Source organism: Lutra lutra, chromosome 2, assembly GCF_902655055.1.
Source record: "Lutra lutra chromosome 2, mLutLut1.2, whole genome shotgun sequence".
In the NCBI taxonomy this organism is placed as follows: Eukaryota; Metazoa; Chordata; class Mammalia; order Carnivora; family Mustelidae; genus Lutra; species Lutra lutra.
This window is the reverse complement of record NC_062279.1, coordinates 181,205,011-181,229,382: the sequence shown is the minus strand read 5'-3', so window position 1 is coordinate 181,229,382 and position 24,372 is coordinate 181,205,011. Positions and strand designations below refer to the sequence as shown.

The 24,372-nt window shown below is 37.0% G+C and overlaps 1 protein-coding gene across 1 annotated transcript in view; it reads right to left on the bottom strand.

The window, feature by feature from the left end:
- Window positions 1-15,792, bottom strand: part of GABRB1 (gamma-aminobutyric acid type A receptor subunit beta1) — a 396,298-nt gene extending 380,506 nt beyond the window's left edge. Inside the window, exons 1-3 of the mRNA XM_047719215.1 lie at window positions 15,638-15,792; window positions 15,338-15,429; window positions 14,844-14,911 (exon numbers count right to left, since the gene is read on the bottom strand). Of these exons, the coding sequence (XP_047575171.1) occupies window positions 14,844-14,911; window positions 15,338-15,429; window positions 15,638-15,717 (240 nt within the window). The 5' untranslated portion in view covers window positions 15,718-15,792. The remainder of the gene's footprint in view (window positions 1-14,843; window positions 14,912-15,337; window positions 15,430-15,637) is intronic.
- Window positions 15,793-24,372: the final 8,580 nt, after the last annotated feature.

The window sequence follows — 24,372 nt, the reverse complement described above, 5'->3', positions numbered from 1 at the left end:
CCTCTTAACTATATATACTATAATGATAATCAAAATGTGGGGATATTTGAAGATCTCACAACGTATTATATGTAGGTATCAAGTAAAAATCTCAAAAGTTCAAATTTCTCAATCAGAAAGGGTCTTAGAGAAATGCTCTGTCTTGTGTCATCCTCTTGCCTTTAGACAGAAAAGCCATATACGCCAACTGGGACAGATATAATTATCTTTTCTTGTTCTGAGGCTTTCTAAGGATGGACACTTCCCAGATACTCTTCATAACTCCTTCCAACATCTTCTCACTCATTACAGTCAAGATGTTCTTCCTTATGTCCAATCTAAACTTTGCTTCTTTTTTCAAGTTGAGTCCTTTCAGAAGCAGTGTCAAATCCATTTTCTCTTTCTATTTCCAGTAAGTACCTTACACAGCACTTTAAGTGACACCTTGCATGAAACAGTCCAATGTGATTTAAATCAGTGAATGGATTAAACATTTTCATAACTTAAAGATGTTAATCAAGCTACTCCTTAATCTTTACACGATGTAACTCTGAGCTAAGTAATGGCAATTGCTAATGCATTTCATTGTAGGACACATTTTGCGAACTATTAATCATGTTTTCTAACTTTGAAACCTATGTTTAAATGCTATTAGAAATAATGATGCTTTATGATTTAGCTGATTAATGACCTAACTACCCTGAAGGCAAATCTTTAGATCTGCCATGCAAATCACAGACCTGGGTGCAAATCACAGCTCTACCGCTTACTAGTTGTATAACCTTGGGCAAGTTACTTAGTTTTTCTATGTCTCAGTTTCCTTACCCGTAAGATACTATAATAATGATAAATGTTTCATATGTCTGCATTATGTATTTAGTGGGTTAATAATTGCAAAGTATTTAGAATGGTAACTCTTTTGTAGATGTGTTCAATATGTATTAATTTTCATTATTAAGATGCAAGAATGATTTTCCAACCCTTACAATTTAAATGATGTTAATGAATTTCTCTCTTTCTGAGCACTCTTGGTAATCTTATTTCTACATCTTCTTAGTTCTATTTTCCCTGCCTAGAATATTCATTACCTTCCTACCTAGATTATCTCATCTTGAACCTCTCAGCATGGTTGCATCTTCTCTGTGATGTCCTGAGTTATCTCGTCTTCAAGACCCTTTTTTTTCAGTGCTACTTGTGGTCATTTATGACCTCATGAAGACAGTTACCATTTCTCAACTTATCTTCTCAGTGAAATTCTTGGCTGTTCCTTGAAGGAATTGAGTAAATCCTACAATTTTTAATAACATTTGACAATTCTTAAGAAGCTCTTGGCAAGCAAAAGTGAGCTGATATATGATGTTTTTATTTGATTATCTCAAACGTTAGTGTAAACTCTTATTAGGTTATCTCATTCATTCTACCTAATTCTATTGTTGGTGTTGACACATAAAGCACGTGGTACTCATTAAGTGCCCAATAAAGAAAAAGCATCAGTTTAAAAATAACCAATATTTTCCCCAGGCCAAGTAACACATTATCTCAGTTTGCCTTTAATGACCTAAGAGGAAGATATCATTTATCCCCATTTTAAAGATGAAAAAATTCAGGCTTTGAGTATCATAAAATGATCACAAATCTTGGCTTTCCCAGGAGAATGTTGGTTTACACTTCCTGTCCCAAGTAATAGTAATAGCATTCCCTTTTATTCTCAAAAGTGCATGTTTAGACAATAAACTATATGATTATTGTAGAGATAATGCCAAGGTAACAGATTTGGTAGGTGGAGGGACTATATTTAAAGAAGTCAACTCCAGAACTCTAATCCCTAGGCTAAACCCATGGAAAACCATGCATCTATTTCTTACAGATACCAGGGAGTAACATAAAATATGAAATTTAGAGAGGGATGGAAGACCATACACAGATTGAAACTTTAAGTTTGAGAAGTCTTAAGAGTGAGAGCAAAGAGAAACTGAAAAAATTTTTTTCCATTTCTTTCTTCCAGATCTCACAGAAGAGTTTCACAATCAGAAATACTATACATTTCAACTGCATAAAGAAAATCCCAATATTAAACAAAAATATTATTACACTTGATTATGCATGATGTGAATTCATGTGACTCCTGATGTGCTAGCATTAAAGAGGGAGAAATTCATGACAAGCCTTTGAGATAATGGTAAAATAATAAAAATACCAGCACTTAATGTTTATATAGTAATTTATAATTTATACATCACATACACAGAGCATGCATTTGTATATGATTTATCTCTTGATTCTCACAGCTCTCTGAAATAGGTAGAGCAGAAATTATTATTTCCATTTTACATGGAACTGAGCATCAAAGGGCTTAAGTCATAAGATTTATGCTTGAGAGTATAAATTAGGATACAACATCATCCTGACATTTTAAAGTGATTTAAAATTATTCAAATATAACTTGACAGAAGCACATTCAAGGAGAATGTACTTCAGGAGAAAAACCAAAATTATATACACCAGATGGGGAGTGTCTGGACTTAAAAAGTTGCCAGTATGCTGCCCACTAGGCACTGATTTTAACTATAAGATTCATTGTCTACAAAGTTATTAAAACTACAAGATATTCTCTTGTAATGAAAATCGTAAGATGTTATCATCACTTTGCCCACCAGTGTGGATGATACACCCCCAGAGAATGGAGGTGCATTTGTTGATTTCACATCTCGGATTACAAAATATTGAGTATTGCTGTCAGACCATGCAACATGCATTCTGAGCGCAGAGGATCAGTGTGGACAACACAAATGCTGTCTCAGCACACCTCAGTCACTGTTTCTAGCTTTTTCATATCGGCTCCCAAAGTCAGGAAACTGCTGATTCTGGAGAAAAGTATGGAATAACTCCTGTTTCCTCTCTCTTTGTATCCTTTTCTTTTCTTTCTTTTTTTTTTTTTTAAAGATTTTTATTTATTTGACAGAGAGAGAGAGAGATCACAAGTAGGCAGAGAGGCAGGCAGAGAGAGGAGGAAGCAGGCTCACAGCCAAGCAGAGAGCCCGACGCGGGGCTCGATCCCAGGACCCTGAGACCATGACCCGAGCTGAAGGCAGAGGCTTAATCCACTGAGCCACCCAGGCGCCCCTCTTTGTATCCTTTTCTAATCTTTGTCTTTTTTTTTTTTTTTTTTTTTTTTAACCTCAGAGGTGTTAGTTTATTGTAGGATATTAGCCAGTTCTTTAAAGATTTTATTTATTTATTTGAAACAGAGAGAGAGATCACAAGTATGCAGAGAGGCAGGCATAGAGAGAGAGAGGAGAAAGCAGGCTCCCCGCTGAGCAGAGAGCCCGATGCGGGCCTCGATCCCAGGACCCTGAGATCATGACCTGAGCCGAAGGCAGAGGCTTAACCCACTGAGCCACCCAGGCGCCCCTCTTTGTATCCTTTTCTAATCTTTGTCTTTTAAGCAAACTTGGTTTCTCACTCAACCATTCTTTCACACTGTGGTGTATGTTCAGGAAGTAAAAACTAGTATTATTGTTGCTTCTCTCAGGGTTATTTGCAATTCAGCAGAATTAAAACTGAGGGTATCCGGATCTAATAAGAGCATTTTAAGCTGGTGCTCCCTGCTGACATAGCAACAGAATCCCATATTTTGACTCAAAAACAAACCTCTGCTTAGTGAGATTGAGCAGTATTGGAAAAGAATAATAGCAATTGCTTTGTCTGAGTTTAGGTTCAGCTATCTCTGTCTATTTTGCAGAACCAAAGGTGTGAATCTTTAAAATGTGGAAAAGCTGTTCACCAAAATACCTATGTTCTATCACAGTGATTTTGAACACAGTAGGGCAAGTGTCATCTGTGATGTCTATCCTTCCACAATTGCAGAGACCCTGGTTATGGATTCCCCTTCCAATTAGTTGACAACACAGTTCATAAGGGCATCTCCCAAACTAGTGTTAGCATAGGTGTAGGAGAGATGCACTGATAACCCACCAAGGACTGAATATGAGTTTTCAGTTTTGTCAGTACTTTCTACTCTCCGAATCTTTCAACCTGCCTTCCTCCTCCAATGTCTAACTTCAAAACCTATAAAAATCAGTCCTCATCACATTAAGCCAAAAGTTTTCAATTATACTGAATTTACAAATTGAATATATTCAATTATGTTTCAATTAAGCTTTCTAGTGAATCTTTTCTGTCTCAGCTCAGCAGTCAGTTTGAAATGGGACTGTGTTCTCTCAGTATTTCTTTGGGATGTGCAGAAACGTGTGTGTGTGTGTGTGTCTGTGTGTGTGTGTATGTTTGAGGGGTGGGCAGAGAGGTGGTGATGTCATTGGAAAGAATCTCTTACCATGATTTAATATGGTAGTTGATTTAACACATTTACTGGTTATGACAAATTACCATGTGGATCTAGAAGTTTCAGACAAAATTTGACATTTGTGTTGTAGCAAGGACACAATTATAGTAATAACGACTGGATAGGTAGCTGGGTAGATTATAAACACATATATTAAACATATATATATGCATATATATATATATATTTCTTGGATTAGACACTATATTTTCAAATCTAATAAAGTTCTTAGGTTATCTTTTGAAACTTAATTTATCTCATTCAAGATCTTACCACATTGGTTGAGGAAACCCTTTTCCTTCTTTTTAAATGCCATTTCCTTTATAGTCATCAATCAAGTTGTTCTTTAACAATTTCTTAAGTGTTTCCAGAAATATTGATAGTCCAGGTGCCAGTACGGAAATGACATTTTGAAAAATGAAAATCAGTTATTATTTTTTTTAAGCCAATGAAAAGTTGTGGGGGTGCATACATGTTTATGCATTTATATTTGTCATAAAGTAATTTTGTGTCCATGAAACTGGCTGTGCCATGTGATAAACTTGTTTCTATAGAAACAGCTCCTGATTCATGATCAACATAAAAGAAAATTACAGTTGAAGGCATAAGGTAGAACTGACAGAGAAACTATTCATTTCTGAATTAATAAATTTAAATACCATTATTACTAACACTTTTTATGACCATAAAAATTATTGTATTATCCTAACAATGTTATTAAGTTCCTATAATATACTAGGAGCTCATAGAGAGCATAAGGAATATAATCCTCCTGGAGCTTACATAGTACAGGCAGAAAAGACAAGGTCAATAAAAACCTTATATGAACTAAAAGATGATCATTATGTTATAGTAGGTCTTTTGACTTTTTGGAGCCTTGATTTGTTTACATGCCCTATATACTCTTTCTCCAGCATAATTTTCTCTATTGTGGCTACAGAAAAGGCTCCATAGGAGAAAGATGACTTCCTGTGGGTTTTAAAGGGGATCTATATGCATTTGGGTGGGAGAGGGATTGCAAGTGGTGGGAGGGAGAAATGGTGGCCTCGGACATGAGAAATATTCTAGGCACAGGTAGGATTTCAACTAAATGTCATTGAAATGTCTCTATGGAAACTACAAAGCTGTTCCTCTTGACTAGAGGATTGTATATTGTTCCCTTGAAAATAATAGATCAGAAGAAAAGAAAAAGAAAAAATAATCTCCCCATGAGTCACAGAGGGTTAGAGTAGGCAGGGAACCTGAGCTTTCAACAAATCTATTCCCCCGCTTTCAGGAAGGATCCCAAATAACTCTCTCATTCAAGCAGGATTCATTTCCAGCAACTTCCCTGATTAATCCATTCAGCAACAAGAGCAAGGCATCTAGCCTCTAACTTTCCTGTTCTATCCGAAGCACCTTCGCCCATAATCTTTTTCAGTGGAGGGAGGGATGGAATAGCGGATTGCTGTTAGCTACCTAAGAACCTTCTTCTATTTGAGTCTATTTCTCTAGCTGTGTCTCTGCTTTCTTTCTCTACACTAAATAATCCGATCTATGAATATAATTTTGCTTAAATAGTTATCCTCTTTCCAAGAGAACATTTGCGAGGGACAGAGCTCTGTTGAGTTCTTTTTTAAAATCATCCCCACCGAGCCATTCAAATGTTTCAGTTCTTCAGCAAAGCTCCTGGGAGTCACTTTTTAATTTCCTGGCAGCTAAGCTTCATTTCTCAGGGCATGTTGTTGGCCTCACTTGTGCTCTGTTATACCCAGTCTCATGTCATCACCAAATACACTTTTTGCAAGAACTCACAGTGCTTTCACATGACTTCACATGAAAACACAGTGTTCCAGAAGGACTCTGAATCATTTTAGGGACGTGGTAGAGAAGAGAGCAGATGCTGTGTAAGTGAGTTCTCCACACATCTTTTCCCCCCACCTATTTGGTTTTATAAAGGCGACTAAAACAGTACAAAGATCGCTTCCCTGGGGAAATTTGAAAAGTATGTTCTACACCCTATCAGGGTCCAGGTTCTTCTAGAGAAAGAACAATACTTCTAGAGATTAAAGTTGACTGCACTCTATTCTGTCTTTGGCCAGCACCCTTTCTCTGCATCTCTATCCAGCTCATTTCAGCCACCATATTTATGTGTCCCAGGATTTCTCCCTACAGAACTTGCTTTATATATGAACAGAATTAGAAGTCTCACCAAAGAACTAGTCTTTTTCAAGATAGTTCCAATCCCCAGTATTCTCTCCCAATGTCCCCACAAGTACCTTATAATATCATGCTCTAGCATTTATTTTTTTAATTCTGAAAGCATATCCACTTCAGTGATGAGCAAGATGGTTGGGGCTTCTTTTCCTGTGTTCCACCCCTGGGCAGATGGTGTCACATGAGGCTATCACTCAACATGCAATCTTGTAGGGCATCCTAGGATCATTTCCTCTCCAACGTCCATCATCTAACCAGTTACAAAATCCCTCTGATTTGCCTCTGTTTGATTATCTTTTCTTCTTTTTTTTACTTTCCATTCCTAAGTCCATGCTTTTTCTACTTTAGGTGTTTATTGTCTCTCATCTGGACTTTGAAACACCTTCTTGGCTTCTTAAATAGGAATACTGCCCCCAATTTCAGCCTTCTCTGTTTCATCTTTCCCATAACTTCCAGAATGATCTTTTTGAAATGCAAAACATAGCACTTGTTAAAACCTTTAGCAGGTTTTCTGTATTTCAAGATTAGTATTCATTTCCTAAGCATACATATTCCAGCATCATTTTTTTCCTCTCTCTCTCTCTCTCTGTGTGTGTGTCTTTTTAAAGCAAAAGTATAAAACATGTATAAGATTTTTGATAAATCAAGCAACTCAAAAGGAGATGTGAAGTACAGTAGGTATCCCTTCCGGTCATACCCCTAGTTCTAGTTCCACTTCCAAGAGACAACCATTCATTTCTCCTGTATTCTTCCAGAAATGGTCAGTGCATATACAAATATATATATACATACACATATGTGTTTATAGACAGTCTTCTTTTCATACAAGTGAGAACATTCAATAGCACTGCCCTACGCCTTGCTTTCAGTTTTGTCTTGACATAAGTCTTGACAATCTGCCCCGTGTCCTTTAAGTTTTCACAAGAGTGAATTACCTGTAGTTCCTGGAACACTCCGTGCTATTTTCAGGCACACTTGCCAATGCTTACGCCCTTCTTTTTGCTTGGATCTTCTTTTCATTTGTATCCTATACATGGTACTAACTACTATTCCTCAAGATTCATCTCAAGGATTAACCCTTCACCGTGCTTTAGAAACCACTCCTCCAAGTTCCCACAGAATCCTGGACATACATGTCATAGCACCTAGCACATCATTTAAAAGTAGATTTATATGTACATTGTCTTGTATACTGTATACTTATATATGTACATTGTCTTGTATACAGTATACTTGTATACTGTAAAATATCTGAAGGTATGTAGCATAACTTATATTTCCTTCCCTAGTGCCCATTTCAAAACATGATTAAAAATTAGAATTGTTCTGTGAGTATGTGTTGAACCAAAACACCCCCAAAACAGGATAAATATAAATGTTTCCAGATCTTCCAAAGGGGAAAAAAATCTTCATTCTGGCAAATAAGATTTTAAGTACTTTTTTTTTTTAAGGACTATAAACTCTACAAGACAGAGACCAGCAGAGTAATTGAATGAATGTTCTTGGGAAATGCCCTTTAATCTTAAATATACAGTATGACGACAATCCTAGGATTGAAAGAGGGGGAATATGTTAAGTACTTAATAGAGGGGTAACAGAAAGAACAACTGTTAGCAGAAAAGCAATGAGCACTAATAAAGATTCTAAAATGGGGTAACTGGGCTCATAAAAGAAAACCCACACATCTTTCATTCTTGTGGTCAGCCTTTTCTCTAAGTTATAACCAGTGACAGGAATTAATTATAAACCCTTTCTCAAATGTTTCTGTTAAGTGCTGGGTAATAGGTTGTTATATGCCACAGACTATCAACTTTCTTCAATCGATAGTCAAGGGATTTCATGAAATGTACAATCTGCTGAAAATAATATTCTAAAATGCAGAAACCTGATCCTAGTGTTATTAAAAAATAAAATTCAGTACTCTGGAAAAGTTCATGGAGAAACTCCATACTAACATTTAATCAACTATAAATATATCCATTTATCTTCCTATTATCCTCAAGTATCCTCAAGTATGGTAATGTCATTGGCATTATTAAAACTCAAGTCAGCTGGAAACACTTACTACCATTGTTTTTCTTTTGAAATGTTTTACCTTCCTTGATAATCACAAGATTTCATTCAAGTGTGTTTTGAGGGTGCTGTCAAGACTTTGCGGGTCTGCCAAAACAAAAACACCAAACACTCACTGAATTGATACCAAGTAATGTCCAGCTGAAATGAACACTTTAGCTTTAAGGTTCTCCCAGACCACCTGATGGAAAGATTTTAAATGGGTTGGGTAAATTCCTTTGGGATATCCAGATCCTGGAAAGTAATGGTTTCCTACTGTCTCACATTAAATGTTGAAAAATTTATTCATTTGACAGTTGTGGAGAAATGTTCCTAGTTTGAATACAGTGGACAGAATCAGAAGTATTTCCAGTTCGATATTGGTTCCAATGTTCAATGCGATATAAATGAGGGATGAGTCAAGTCTCATTTTGAAGACGGTTGATCCAACGTATCTTATTGCTGTTTGGGAATGTGTTTTTAAAAAATGGATGGTAATACCATGACCCATTAAAATGGTGATTCAAGAGGCCCGGATCACACACAATCATTGCTGCGTTGTTCCCAGGAGACCACCATAGTTTGCACTCAGTAGGAATTTAACAAATGCTTGCTGACTGACATATCTAACAGGAGACTAAAACAGAATGAAGATGGACACCAGCAGGAGGGTAAGATGGAGTGGAAGAATCTTGATTTTGGCAGAGTCCAAAATCTTTAAAGATCTGAGTTTATGTCATAGAATATTTGAACTGAAAAGAGGTTTAGCCAATAGTGCCATTTACCTTCATTTTAGAGAGGAGAATCTTCAGGCCCAGAAGTCTAATGACTCACTCAAGGTCCCAACGCTAAATACTGGGAATGTGTTTTCACTTGCCTGGCAGATAGGAGCCAGACCCTCGAGTCAGGTTGTCTGGCTTCAAATTCTGGCTGTGCCGTTTATGAGCTCTGTAACTTCTGAGCATGTTATTTAATCTAACCTAAATTTCTCCATCTATAATGCAGGATAATAATCTGGTTTCCTTAAATCTAGGATTAAATGAGCTAGTAATATAAAGGACTTGATAAATACACTTCATACATAGGATTTGTTCAATAAATGTTACTATTTATTTTCAATGTATTATACATTTCAATATCCAGTCTGGCCTTGTAATCCCATGATCATGGGCTTTCAAATGTGAATTCAAGCTTGAAAAACTCTGGATAGGCTTGCTTTGTTGTGGCTTAGGGTACAAAGAGATTTTTTTTTTTTTTTTTGTTATCTCCAAACAGAATGGCAAAGGGAAATTTTTCCTCTCTCAGCTTCTCAAGACGGTACAATTTTGTAACCCAGTACTAGAAGTGAGACCTCGTTGATTATTCACATAAGGAAAAATGTACTTATATATTTTTTAACTGCAGATGTCCGTTCTTGCCTTTAAATGATACTGACCTATTTGCTCTATTTGCAAAGCAATTTTATCATAACCTCAGAGAATTTCCTGACATCAACAAGAGTATGTTTAGACTATTTTACAAAGCTATTGCAAGCGCCTCAGTAGGGAGAAAAACAGTTTGCAGTGTTCTCTTTTCTAAAGAAGAAAAGTCATTGGTGTTCTGTAAAGCTGCAGGATAGTATTGTCGGAATTACTGTGCCTGGAAATATTTTCATAGCCATCGTTTCAGGTTGGCTGACTCATAAGTATTGACACAGTGAGGAGGACTGCTGATGAGTGAACTCAAGCCTCCTCATCCTGCCTCTCACCTTTGTCCTGTTGTTTATCATCAATTACTAAACCAATGTCCCCTTTGAGCACAGCTACCTGTTTATCTAGAAATTAATTTCAAATTTAATTTGGAGCCTTGAAATAATAACATTCTTAGAGAAATTCAAGAGAAAAAAAAGTTCATTTCTTAATAATGCATGATCTTAGAATAATGTATTACAACCTTGCTGCTCAGAGTGCCGTCCACCCATCAGCAATGGGCATCACTCAGGAGATGCAGAATGTGAACCCCATCCTGACCTCTGATTCAGAATTTGCATTTTGACATTTGAAGATCTCAGAGTGATTCAAGGACACATGGCAGACTGAGAAACACTGACTTAAAGAAATGGGTAGGGTGGATTCTGAAAGTGGTTACTGTTCTGTGTCACCAAGATCAAGTAATTAGACATAACTACAGTATGTACCAGAATCCTCTGGAATCAAATATTAAAATAACAACTGAACAACAGTGGATATTCGTAAACTATATTTGTTTTTCTTTTAGGTATGATTTACACAATTGGCTCATTTTAGGCTTTTGTGGGGGTTTTGTTGTTGTTGTTGTTGTTTTTGTTTTTCCTTTTTTCATTGTTAATTGCAATGCATAGAAGACTGTTCACTATTTCATCCACCCATGCATGAAGGAAGAAAGGAAACAATGAATGCATGGTAGTTATCCATTACTGAGAGTGGCTACTTGGATTAGGACTCAATAGATACAAAGTCTTCTGGGAGCGACCACTTGGACCATTCATTGGTCTTTAGGTCAGGGACAGAGAGTTTTATGTTCAGAACTCTTAATTGATCATCAGAAGGTGCCTCCTTAATAAGAAGACATGGCTAGTTATTGGCATCTGAAATGCAAGAATTCAACCACTTGTTTGCAGGTAGTTAATACCATGCTTCCTCAATCTTCTGCTCAAAGAGAAGACCTGCTTAGTGTTTTACTGGTTTATAGTAACAGATGTTACTATGACAGATGTTAGTGGTTACTTTAAGGCAATTTATGGGGGCTACTGTCTTTTTTTTTTTTTTTTTTTTTTTTTTTGCCCCAACTGCCTTCTGTTTAGCTTTAGTCTAGAGAGAGAGAGAGACAGTAGGTATATGGCTTGGCAGGAACTAAGGGGAGGTTTGAAGGGTTTAATATAACAATAAATGGAAATCATAGTAGCTTTTTTAAGATAACTGTTCAGAAAAATAACAGTATATAATCACCCTCACCTGCATAGTATATCCCATAATGCCAGAGGAAAAAAAATCCTTCTTAATTTAATCAATAATATGAATTCTTGAAAAGAAAAGTCTTGCTCTTAAGTATAATTTTTTTCTGCATCAGAATTATTCATCAGAGGAATACTGCTCAGAATTCACTGCTCAGAACCAACAATTGCTGATTGTATAGGTTCTTGACTATAAAAGCTCTCTTTTATTTTCTTAGTTTGGGAAAACATTCTGTATTCTGAAGAACATGAATCAGAAAATACTCGATGTTAGGTTAGTCTTTAAAACAGATAATGCAATAAACCAATGTGGAATTATATTGCTCTTAGGATAGCATAAGAAAAGAACAAAAAATAACGGAGCCTAGTTCTCAAACCCATTAACGTAATGTACAATTATCATGTCATTTTTCCCAGCCACGGAATGGGTGGATAATAATGGTAATGAGTGAAAATGTAAAAATGAAGTGTTTTAGTAATGGATTTTAGTCAGGATTTTCTTTAGAACTGTGTTTTTGTTATATGCATTGTCCATTCTTTCTTTTTGTCAATTTTGATAAAAATTTCCTTTTAAATAACCTCAAAAGTTACTGCCTATCAGGGTACTGAAACATGCTTAATGTAAAAATCAATGAATCTTATTTCCCATTGATATTTCAGCCCTACTAATATTATCTAAAATTCAAAGCATTTTGTAATGTTCTTAACTAGGGCTAACTATTGAGATTGTGTTGATAGCCCCGGTCTTGAAATTCCTTTTTGTTTCCATTTTTCTTGGATTTATTTCCAATCTCTTTGTCTCAATGCTTTGTCATAGATGAGAAAGATAAAACAGACCTTGCATCCTATTTGTAACTCTTTTTAAAACAAGGAACAGTAAGTAAATCAAGGTTTATTATTTATTATTATTTATTAAACCACTGTTTAGTGGTTTCTATTTTCCCATAATGTTTCTAATACCACTGTGGAAAGGCAATTGGTATTTTATTTTATTTTTTTTAAGATTTTATTTACTTGACAGAGAGAGATCACAAGTAGACAGAGAGGCAGGCAGAGCGAGAGGGAAGCAGGGTCCCTGCTGAGCAGAGAGCCTGATGCGGGACTCGATCCCAGGACCCTGAGATCATGACCTGAGCTGAAGGCAGCAGCTTAACCCACTGAGCCACCCAGGCGCCCGGCAATTGGTATTTTAGCACAATATATTTTTCAAAGGCTTATCTGTTGGGGGAATTTTTTTTTTAAAAATCAGGCACATAACGCATGGTGCAGTAAGAAAATAGGCTGTATTATTCCATCACTGGGAGCCCTTTCTAGTGGTACTGCAATTAAATCCAATCCTTTTTGTCTGGGCTTTTATGAATTCAGTTGAACAACAGGTTATACAGAGATTTTTTTGTTGTGGTGGTGGTTATTTTGGTTAATAGCAACTTCCCTATTCAATTCAATTTCTCATTGTAACTCAAAAGTTGTCTGTAAATGCAGTCAACAGAATTATCCATTTTTAAAAATTCTGAAAAGCGTACTAACCTATACAGAAAATGAACCACTGGCAAAAGCATTGCTTGTCTTTTGAGCTGTCTGAATCTTCTCCCATTTTATAAATGATCTATGTGGGTGCTTACAAGGTGCCAAAATAAGTGACTGAAAAGGAAAATATTATCATCATTTAACTACATGATACAGACTACTTTTTAATTCACTATCTAATTTATCCAGTTGCAATGGCATGGAGTAGGTATGATTTGTAAATGTGCACATGTTATTACAGTCTCCGGTGTTTGTAAGTAGTGTGTTTCAGGTTGCTTTGCAGTAGTGAGATATATATGAACAGAATACTATAAATACGTCAGTTTGTTAAAAAAAAAATCTTTTTCGAGGCAGAAAATATTCACTGTGCATTCATTTTTAAAAATTATTTTTCTTTTTCCAATACAACCATCAGTGACATTAAATGAGGAACTCAAAGCAGGGAAAGTTGCAACTATAAAATATAGAAATTAATATACTTTTTCTTCTAATCGTATTCAATAACTATAAACATATTTATTTTTTCCTTGACATAACCTAAAAAAAAGATAGAATTCTTAAACCTTAGCATGTTAAACAGCATACTAGTAATGAAACGAAATGACAGTTCAGTAGACTTTACAGCTATAGAGTGACAAAATCCCAGAGGGTTTTAGTCTTTAAATTATTCAGGCTGTCTAGATCTCTGCTGCCACAGTATTTTTTTTTTTTTTCGCAAATGGAATAAAAATGGCATTTTGCTCCCGTAAATCTAGCTATTCCCTGGAAGGTTGATTCTAGAAAAGCAACAGGCTTTTCCCCCTGCCTTAAGAGAAGCAACAGTTAGAAACTCTAACAACTAGAAAACTGCTACCCCACAGTGGTTGGAAACAGCCAACAGAGAAGATGATAGTTATGATTTCCATCTACTGTGCAACAGCTTCAGAAAGGGAGAAGGAAAAAGGTAAATAAAAGAATGTTAACCTTTAGAAAGGACTGCTTTATGTTACTACCGCACCCTACCCCCTCCGCCGTCCCTTTAATCATCAGGCTTTTCTGGCAAGCTTAGGTTTCTAGGGTAAAGCAAAGCAATAACTCCGACCCATTCTATTTCAACGTAAATTTGCAAGAAGCTAGAAGACAAATTCATCAACCCCCACACGAGGAACAGTACAAGCCTCCCCAGAAGCTGACTTGAACCCTTTCGCATTAGTCAGCATGGACTGTTGTCTCCGCCTGTTGCTCCTGCCACAAGGCGTGTTCGAGCCCGGATAGAAGGAGGGCGCCCTCTGAAACGTGTCTGCGTGCGTGGGCGCCTGGCGGCGGGACCTGTGCTGGGTCTCCGGTTCAGCGACCACTAGGGTTAGGCGACTACGGACCACATTCCGGGGACCCCGATGCAGGCCGCGCGGCCGCCGGCAGATGGTGCCCTCCTCATCCGAACACCAAGGGGAACCCAGCTAAAGTACCGTCAGACTCCGCCCCACCCGATCCTCCGGCGCCACTGTCTCCGTCCTTCCCCAAACAGTGCCGAGCACGTTTCCTCTGGAACACTGCAGTAGCGTGTGTGTGTGTGTGTGTGTGTGTGTGTGTGTGTGTGTGTGTGTGTGTGTGTGTGTGTGTGTGTTGAAAATACAAACCGAGGGGAACAGAGCGTGTGTGTCAGTGTGGGGAGCACGCGGAGTGGGACTCCCGGGCCGGGGCGAAGTGACCGCCAATGAAACGTAGAGGGCGAGGGGACCCGTCCATTTCACATCTGCGTAAGCCCGGCCGCGGGCCCGTCGGGAGGCCACTCACCATGTTCACTTCGGAGACCATGTCTATGCTGGCGACATCGATCCGCATCCCTACGTCCACAGGGGGCCCTGCGGGGAGGTGGGACACATTATGGACATATTCTTAGAGTGGGGACAGGATGGGGAGAGCCAGGGGGCTTCCCTGCGCTTACATTTTGAATGGGCTTCCTCCATCCCCCACCCCGCTTGCAGGGGACAGCCTGGGAAAACAGGTGTGGGCACACGCGTGATGCAGTGACTATGCAGAGGGTGTGTCGGGCGGGCGGAAGGTCGGCTCTGCCTGGGCTTTCATCCACCTGCGATGACGGTCCGGTGTGCGTGTGTGTGTGTGTGTGCGCGCGCGCGCGTGTGTGTGTGTGTCCAGGGCGTAGGGCGTAGCGCACACTTGCGGAAATGACATGCTTTTTTTTTTTTTTTTTTTTTGACATTTATCTTTGACAGGAAAGGAGCACTAGATATGTACGGGTTACAGGTTGAAAAAAGATGAAGCATTACCTCCAAAGTCCGGCCGCAAGCGAATGTCATATCCTTTGAGCAATCTGTCCACTGTCTCTTTCACGTATGACATGTTGCTGGGCTCATTGGCGCTGAAGGGAAGAAGTAGGGACCGAATTCAAAATGAACACAAACTGAGAGCAGACATAAATATAGACAAGCACACCTTACCCCCAAATAACAAGCTACATGATCCAGCAGGCATGTAAAAAGGAAAAAAAAAAAAAAAAAAAAAAAAAAAAAAAAAAAAAGCGAGCGAGCGAGAGAGAGAGAGAGAGACGTTCAACAACGGCAGCTCACCTGTGTGCACAACAGACCATGGCAATCATCACAGGGAAAGAGAGAAGCCCCAAACTCTCTCGATTTTGTACTGTCCACATTACTAACTCTGATTAAAGAATTGTCTTTCCTGCGAAGATTCAAGGAATGCAACTTAGTCGGCGGCAGGGCAGTAATTCCCGAAAGGACCTGCGCATGCGCAGAGGGTGCTCACTACCAAAAGACACCTTGTGCCTGGCAAACAATATTCCTAGTGGAACAGGCAACAGATTTCAATCCCTTTAAAGTTCCTGTTTGTGGTGTTCCACGTCCTCTGAGTAGCCGGAGATATCCTGCTCTTTCCTTGCTCGGGATCCTGTATACATTTGCATATTGAGATTTCTTCAAGCTTTAGTGGTTGCTATGTTCATTTCCTTTCTGTCTTCAACCTGATTTTTTTTTACTCAACTCCCGGGGATCTGGCTAAGGCTGCCTGTGATTGGCATCCTTCGTTGGCAGTCGCGGTGGTCCTCGAACTGAGAGTGTGGCGGCGGGGCGGTTCTCCGAGCTCCGGGATGTGCCTGTATTCCTGATGGGAGCACGGCGGGGGTGGCGGGAGTGAATGGAGGAGAGCCAGAGAAGAAGGGAGGGGCAGAGGTAACTCAGCAAGTGTTTGAGGACTCTAAGAATCAGGTACCCTTACGAAGCATCCTAGGACATCTGCCTTAGTGTAATCCTTCTCTGTGGGAGGGGAAGGAGGAGAAAGGAACCTACTTTTTCACTCGCTCCCCCACTTTTCTTCCCTCCCTCCCTCTTGTCTCTCCAGGCACGAGATTTAAGGGAAACAAGCGATGAGGTAGCATCTCTGGGCAGGCAACCCTTTTTCTAGTGCCATCTGCGGCAAGTCCCACTTTTTTCTAGGTTTTGGTAAGGAAAACCTCTTCCTTAAAATTGCCGGTGTGTTAACCAGCACTAGCAGCCCCGAACACAACCGTGAAGCACCCAGAGGGTCTAATCTCTGTTCGCAAATAGATTGGGGTTCCGTGGGTGCAAGAGGTGTTTGAATTATATTAAAGTTAGTCAATACAATTCAGTAAATGTCATTGAGCACATGGCAGGCGGGAGGCCCTGGGCTAGGAATTTGTTCATTTGCTTAACGGTACATATTAAATATTTACTATGTTCTAGGCATTCTGGAACTTAGAGACGACTTAAAAAGGGTTACTGACCTAGAGAAATTCACAGGCTCCCTGTCAGGAAGAAGGACGCAAATATAAGGAAATTCATTATGTCTCTAGATAGTTTATATAGTGATGAGAGGCTTGCTAATTCATAAAAGAGAGATAGAGAAGAAGAAGAGAGGTAGATAATGGCATCCAGACAAGGAGAAAGCTTTTTGTCAGAGCAGGGACGGAAAAGTATTACAGAAAAAGCGAACAGCCTGTGCCAAGTCTTGGACACTTGAAAGGCTATGGTCTACTTGGATAGCTGAAACTAGAAATAACTCATCGTAATATAAAAGAGGAGAGGAAGGGATAGTGGTGATGAAGGTGCAAAGAGAAGCTGAAGCCAGATCATAAGGAAAGTTACCTCCTTTACTATGCCAATTTAGGCTTCTAGAAATCACTGAGAGTTTTAAGTAGGGATAGTGAGGGTTAGATGTCAGTTTCAGACACAATGTTCTGGTAAAATAATCATGATCGTAATAATTAGAATTTATCACTTGCTGACTATTTGCTGGTCATCATGCACATTATATAGATAATCTTATTTAAGCCTTCATAATATCCAAATGTGGTAGATATTACTATTATTCTCAAATTATACATAATGATACTGAGAACAAATCAGGGCAGTGTAACTGGTTCAATATCAAACAGCTAACAAGTTATGGAACAGGCATTTCAACTCAGAATCCATGGACCTGACTACTCTATGCTATGAAGTGTGGACCCCAAAGGGAGAAACCAGAGACAGGAAAAACAATGAGAAGGGAGAAGGGTTATTACAATGCCCCAGGAAACAGGAACTAAAATCAGATAGTGTTTAGCATGGAGAGGAGGTGATAGAACAGTGCAAGTTCTCAGAAGAATAATGGAGACATCACATAGCTGGAAAGGTCAGCATGTGAGGACTTTTGGAAGGTAACCAAAGAATTGTACAAACATTTACACATGTGTAGATCTTGACATTCTACATATATTAACTTTATTTTCTCATTTGAGCCTCATAACAACCTTAAACACTGAGGTCATTTCTTCTGGGGATGATGATAACGCTTAATCGGGTTTCTTAGTTTTCTGAAAAGTGTGTCAAGTCTACCTCTTTTTAATTCATATGGATCTACTTTTAATGATTAAACGAAAAGATTTATTTATTCTTCAAGTCCTTGCTGAAGCATAGTACCTCTCTATGTGGCACAACTCTGCATTGTAAAGAAGAAAACTTGCAGAGGTTTACTTCCTTCATTTGTTCATTTATTTCTCAAATATTTATTGAACATTTGGTAGGTGACAGCCACTATGCTAAGACCTGGTGGCCCAACAATGAAAAAGACAGCATACAGAACCCCTTTCCATATGAAATTTGTCAATTGAACCATCTTTTGGAGGTTGCAAATTATAGCTTTGCTAGCCAAATTCAATTCATTAAAGAAATATTTAGTTAGGAGGTCACTGTTTGTTCAACTTACATAGCTTTCATTGGGATATATGTTTTCCAGTTAGTCATAAACCCCTACAAATTCTTTTAGAATAACAACCAGGATTGTGTTTGTGTCTATAAAAGAGCCAAGATTTTAATCCTAGAAGTGAGGAAAACTGTTAGTGATTTCAAATTCTTGAATCCTAATGTTTAGTACTCTGCAATTTGGATAAATTTCACTAAATTGGGCTTTTAAATTATGCCTCCATTTATATGGAAGAACACTACGAAGAGTCTAATTAGATATTTATAATGTCATCTAATACTGGGATGATATTGGGGATGGAGCCCACTGTATTACTCACTGTCTTACGTATGAGGACCTGTGGGAGAAATTTTTTCCCAGACCCTAGTCTGGGAAAGGCAGTTGGAATCCTCAAATTCATTAATTTCCTTATTTGCTTTGGCTACTGGGAATCTCAGAGTTACAAGTGTAGTTCAGCTTTAATCATTATGTAAGGTCTTCAAGACCTGCATTTTCTTATTACATTTCTCCCTGATGCCTTCGAATACTAAATTTAATTTTCCTTTGTCACACTTTACTAACTTAAAAACACATAGGTTGCACTGAATAAATATAGTGTGTAAGCTGTCTTGAATAATTTTTAGAACTAACTGCGAAATAAATTCAAAATAATAAAAAAAGCAAATAATTGAAACATGCTAAAAGTCATCAAACCTAGATACACTGTGAGTACCCTCTGCCCCGTGGCTTAAAAACATCAACAGTTCTTCTGTGAAGTTGCTTGTTTCTTTTCCAAACTAATCCTCTTACTTAAGACCTTCCCCTTCAAGATTCAACTCAATTTTCATTTTTTTTAATTAAAGCTGCTCTTGAAAACCAATGTATACTTAATCATCCCTACTCTTATTATCTTCTACTGATAACTCCTGGGGGATTCAAAAATGATCATCCATTCAGCAAATTTAACTATGAATCTGTAAACAGACTAATATGAAGTATTTACCAAAAAGGAAAATTTTCCCACAAGTAAATAAGGAAGAAAAAAGACAAAGAGACACTCGAAATGAAGAATCACAAATTTAAACAATGATATACCATTTCAGACCTATTAGATAGGCAGAACTTAAGAATGCCAAATATTGTTTAGAAAGCCTGATATACTTTCAGTAGGCATACGAACTGATCTGAATACTTTGTAAAGCAATTTGGGCATATCTGGGAAAGCTGAAGATGCATATGCCCTTTTGCCCAGAATCTCCACCGCTAGGAATATGCCTTTGAGGACACTCACACAGTCTAAAAATGTTCAACGCAGTGTTGCTTTTAATGGTGTAAAATTGACAACAACCTAAATGCTAATGTATTGGGAATATATAGATGCTGACGTGGTTACACAATCGAATCCAACAGTAAAAATATATAAGTATCTACATGCTTTACATAGATAAATCACAAAATACTAAGCAAAAACAAACAAGACAAAATAAAAAGAGCTAGGTGCAAAATTATACGAGTGTGATAACATTCAGTAAAGTTAAAAACAGTTAAGTACAGGGTGCTTGGGTGGCTCAGTCAGTTGAGCGTCCACTCTTGGTTTTAGCTCAGGTCATGATCTCAGGGTCCTGGGATCAAGACTCCCAACAGGCTCCAACAGAATCTGTTGAGGATTCTTTCTCTCTTTCTCCCTCTGCCCCTCCCCCTGCTTTTTCTTTCTCTCTCTCTCAAATAAATAAGTAAATCTTAAAAAAAACACATTTAAGCACAAAACTCAGAATATGTTATTATATAGAGAGATAAATAGATTTTAGATAGATAGCTATCTATTATAAAAATAAGCAAAGATAAGAAGGATACTAAATTTTAAGATATAAAACATACTTCAACTGAATCTATAATACTTTATCCAAGAAAAAAATCTCAAGCAAATTAATCAAAACATGATATGTGGGTGTTCATTATTCTACTCTTTATGTATTTCCAGTATTTGAAATATTTTGCAAAAACTTATTAAAACTAATAAGTGACAAACTGGGAATATATATTTGAAATTTAGATTTTTAAAATGTTGATACATATCAATAAGACAAATAAATAAACTTAAGAAATAAATAAGAAAATGACTATATTAGGCATTTCATGAAAGAAAGTGACTGATAAATTTATTAAAATTTTTCAATCTTCAAAGTAACAAAAGGAATAAAATATGAAGTACCATTTTTACTTAGTTGGCTATTTTAAAAAGGTTTAACATCAAATATCATGAGTGCTATAAATAAATATAACTTTATATACTTTTGGGGCAGTAAAAGTTACCACAATCTACCTTAAAGAAAACTTATAGTACTAATAGCCATACAATATGTTATTTTCTGAATCTATCTGTAGATTGGCATTCTTTTTAATTGATCAGGTTTTCTGATTTAAATTAATATATATATTCTATTATATATATTTAATGATGACTTAAGATTTAATATAGTTATACATTGTGGCATGCTTACTACAACCAAATTAAGTAACACATCCACTATCTCACAGAGTTCCCATTTTTTGTGTGTGATGAGAATACTTAAGATCTACTCTTTCAGCAAATCTCAAGTATACAGTAATATGATTAACTATAATCACTATGCTGTGCATTAAATTCCCCAGAATTTACTCATCTCATAACTGGTCAAAGAGTATAAACTTTCATTTGTAGTATGATATTTTTATCTTTATTAAATCACTTCAGATCAACTCACCTTGAATTTCGGTAAAGTAGCTCACTATCACTACTTTTAAAATATACAGTCTTTGTTATGCTCTCACCCCTTTTTTAATAGCTTAAGTTCTGTATTTATTTATTAAAATTATAAACTCTTATATAACTTTGATATTACAGTAAATCTACCAGTAACTTAAGTAGTACTTTTATCTGTACTTATGGAAATAGCCTCATTCTATTTTTTGCATATGAATTTATTCTCTAAGAGTTTATTATTTTCTTAGAAAAGAAATGTCTTATGTTTCAGGCTATATTAACATCCAGTTATTTAACAGATTTTCAGCTGCTAATATGAAAAAATGTCTTTTTCTTTTTTTTAAAAAATATTTATTTATTTTAGAGAGAGAAAGAGCACATGTGTGAGCAAGTGGCTGGGTTGGGGAGCAGAGGGGAAGGGAAGGAGAATCTGAAGCCGACTCTGTACTGAGAACAGAGTCCTAAGCAGGTGTGGGCTTGATCCCAAGACCATGAGATCATGACCTGAGCCAAAACCAGGAATTGGATGCTTAACCCACAGAGCCACCCAGGCGTCTCTAAAAAAATGTTTTTTATTTTGTATTTTTCAGCTTTTCTTATTCAAATATTATAGCATGGACTTTTGAGGACAAAAATTAAGTCATGTAACAGATCCAAGTACATTCAAGTCCTTTACTCTTGTATAATTAAACTTTTTTTACTCTTGTATAATTAAACTTCATGCTATAACAAGTTTATAAATTATCTTATGTAAATAACTAAATAAATTCACCTTTTATTCTTTCCCTGTACTTTTACTTGTTTTGAGTTTCTCCTGAAATTACTATTTCTAGTATTTCTACTATTTACAGTTTTAGAGTGATTATAAGAATACCCTTTTTTGTTTTAAGAATTCTACACAAATAAATGATTTCATGTTTTTTGTCTTATTTAAATTCCAATTAGTTAATATACAGTGTGATGTTAGTTTCAGGTAAACAATTTACTGATTCAACACTTACATACAACAATTTATATTCTATCTTATTAATAAAGACATTCCAAATTGTTGATTATATTAAAATAGTAATTTATATTAGTAAGAATAGTTAACATTTTTATAAGCCTATTATTTACCAATACAATTTTATTTTTATTTTTTTAAAGATTTTTTATTTATTTATTTGACAGACAGAGATCACAAGTAGTCAGAGAGGCAGGCAGAGAAAAAGGGAGGAAGCAGGCTCCCGGCAGAGCAGAGAGCCCAACGCTGGGCTCCATCCCAGGACCCTGAGATCATGACCTGAGCGGAAGGCAGAGGATTTAACCCACCGAGCCACCCAGGCGCCCCTACCAATACAATTTTAAATGCTTGACATACCAATACAAATTTAAATGCTTGACAATTTTAAATGCTTGACAATACTTTCTGGGGTGGTGGTAATATAATTAGTTCTGTTTTAAAAATGAAGTAACTGAGACACAGAAAGTTTATTAATTTATCCAAGGTTACACAATGAAATGATAGAGACAGAATTTAAATTCGGGTGGTCTAATGACAGTCTATACTCTTTACCAGTATACTACTAATTGTGAAAAAATGTTGCCACCATAAAACACTTGTTAAAGCTCTATCGAGATAATTATATGATTTTTGCAATTTCTCCTATATAATTACATGCATTTAGAGTTTATCCTATGTTATGAGTGACTTGCATTTTTAGAACAAGCCAGAATTAGAAATTTTTTCTTGAAACACAGCAGACCTATGCTCCCTAAGTGGAATCTTATAAAGGGTAACTGAAAACTGGAAGTGCATGTAGGGTTGTGAGTTGTGGCTGACCAGTGTGATGCTCTGGGCACACACAAAATCAGAGAGAATGTCTATTAAACTTACCAGTGAACTATTGTTTAAAAGTAGTGTCATTCATCACTCTGTTTTTTTTTTTAAGTTTGTTTGTTTGTTTGTTTTTATAGATTTTTATTTATTTATTTGACAGAAATCACAAGTATGCAGAGAGAGAGGAGGAAGCAGGCTCCCAACTGAGCAGAGAGCCCGATGCGGGGCTCGATCCCAGGACCCTGGGATCATGACCTGAGCCGAAGGCAGAGTCTCCAACCCACTGAGCCACCCAGGCGCCCCATCACTCTGTTAATGTGTAGGGATTTCACTGTTATTCTTTTAGTAGAAACTATTTATACTTTTCATTTTATTTGTTTCATGGGCTAAATTTTCAGTATCTGAGATTAGCTAAATAACAAAAGTGTTACAAACACTCAAGTAATTATCCAGGTGAACACTTTTCTCTCCAAACATATAGCCCTGGGGTTTATTCATTTATTTGCTCAAAAATATTTTTAGAGCTTTGCAACAATAAAATATTGTTCAGCTTTTATTTATCAGAGTAAATATGTCCAAATATCCAAATAACCACTGTATAATGCAAAAAAAAAATACTAGAAATGAGAAAAGAATATTCCATCATATTGTTAAAAACTAAATTTAACTGAATAAATTTGAAGATCTAATTGATTTCATTAAGCCATCTATAAATCAGGGAACATCTAATCTAGCAAGGAGAGAGGAACTCCAGAAGTTGTACAAAATGATTTTTTTATAGGAAGGAGATGTGTGAGGCTTCTATTAGCAAAGGAAAAGTAAAGATTGCTTCAGAAAAGGTCACCTTCCCTTGGGGACAGAAAGGGGGTCTTATGAGGTGGATTACCTCAGCTTCCTTTGAGGATTGGAAAGGACCCCTGTGACAGTTGACCTACCTCCATGGTGCTGAGCTACTAGCTAAGACTACATTTCTGGAGGAGGTTGGAACTGCAGTTAGGTTAGGTATTAAGCCATGGTATGGTGACTCCATTTTCGTCTGTGGTTTTCTTTTTAACATAACCTTGGAGTATCAGGTATGATCCCTCAAAAAGTTGACACTTTCTGCTAGACTTTTAACTCTTGGAATTAAGATGTTGGGAGGAGTCGGGACAGGTGACAGACACGAGCAAAGGCTTTGACTCCTACAGTTCATAGTGATCAAGGAAATGGTAGTATTTCAAGGAGAATGGGGTATAGATTGTGTTTGTAGTAGTGAGAGAACGGGAGGGACATGAGGAGGAAAGGAAGGGAGCAGGACAAGGAGAGGGAGATGTTCCAACTTTTAGCTAACCCAGAACCAGACTAGAAGAAGAAAATAGAAGATTTGGTTGCAAAATAAAACTGTTTTTTTTCTTTGCCATATATTAAATACATACTGACTAATATAAATGGAGATCAAAACATTACTAACCTATCATTTTTATTTCGTGGTCATTAAAAATCTTCCGATTATTTTAAGAGGGTTTCTAAAGAAAATTTGAAAAACCTAGAGATTTGCACTGAAATGG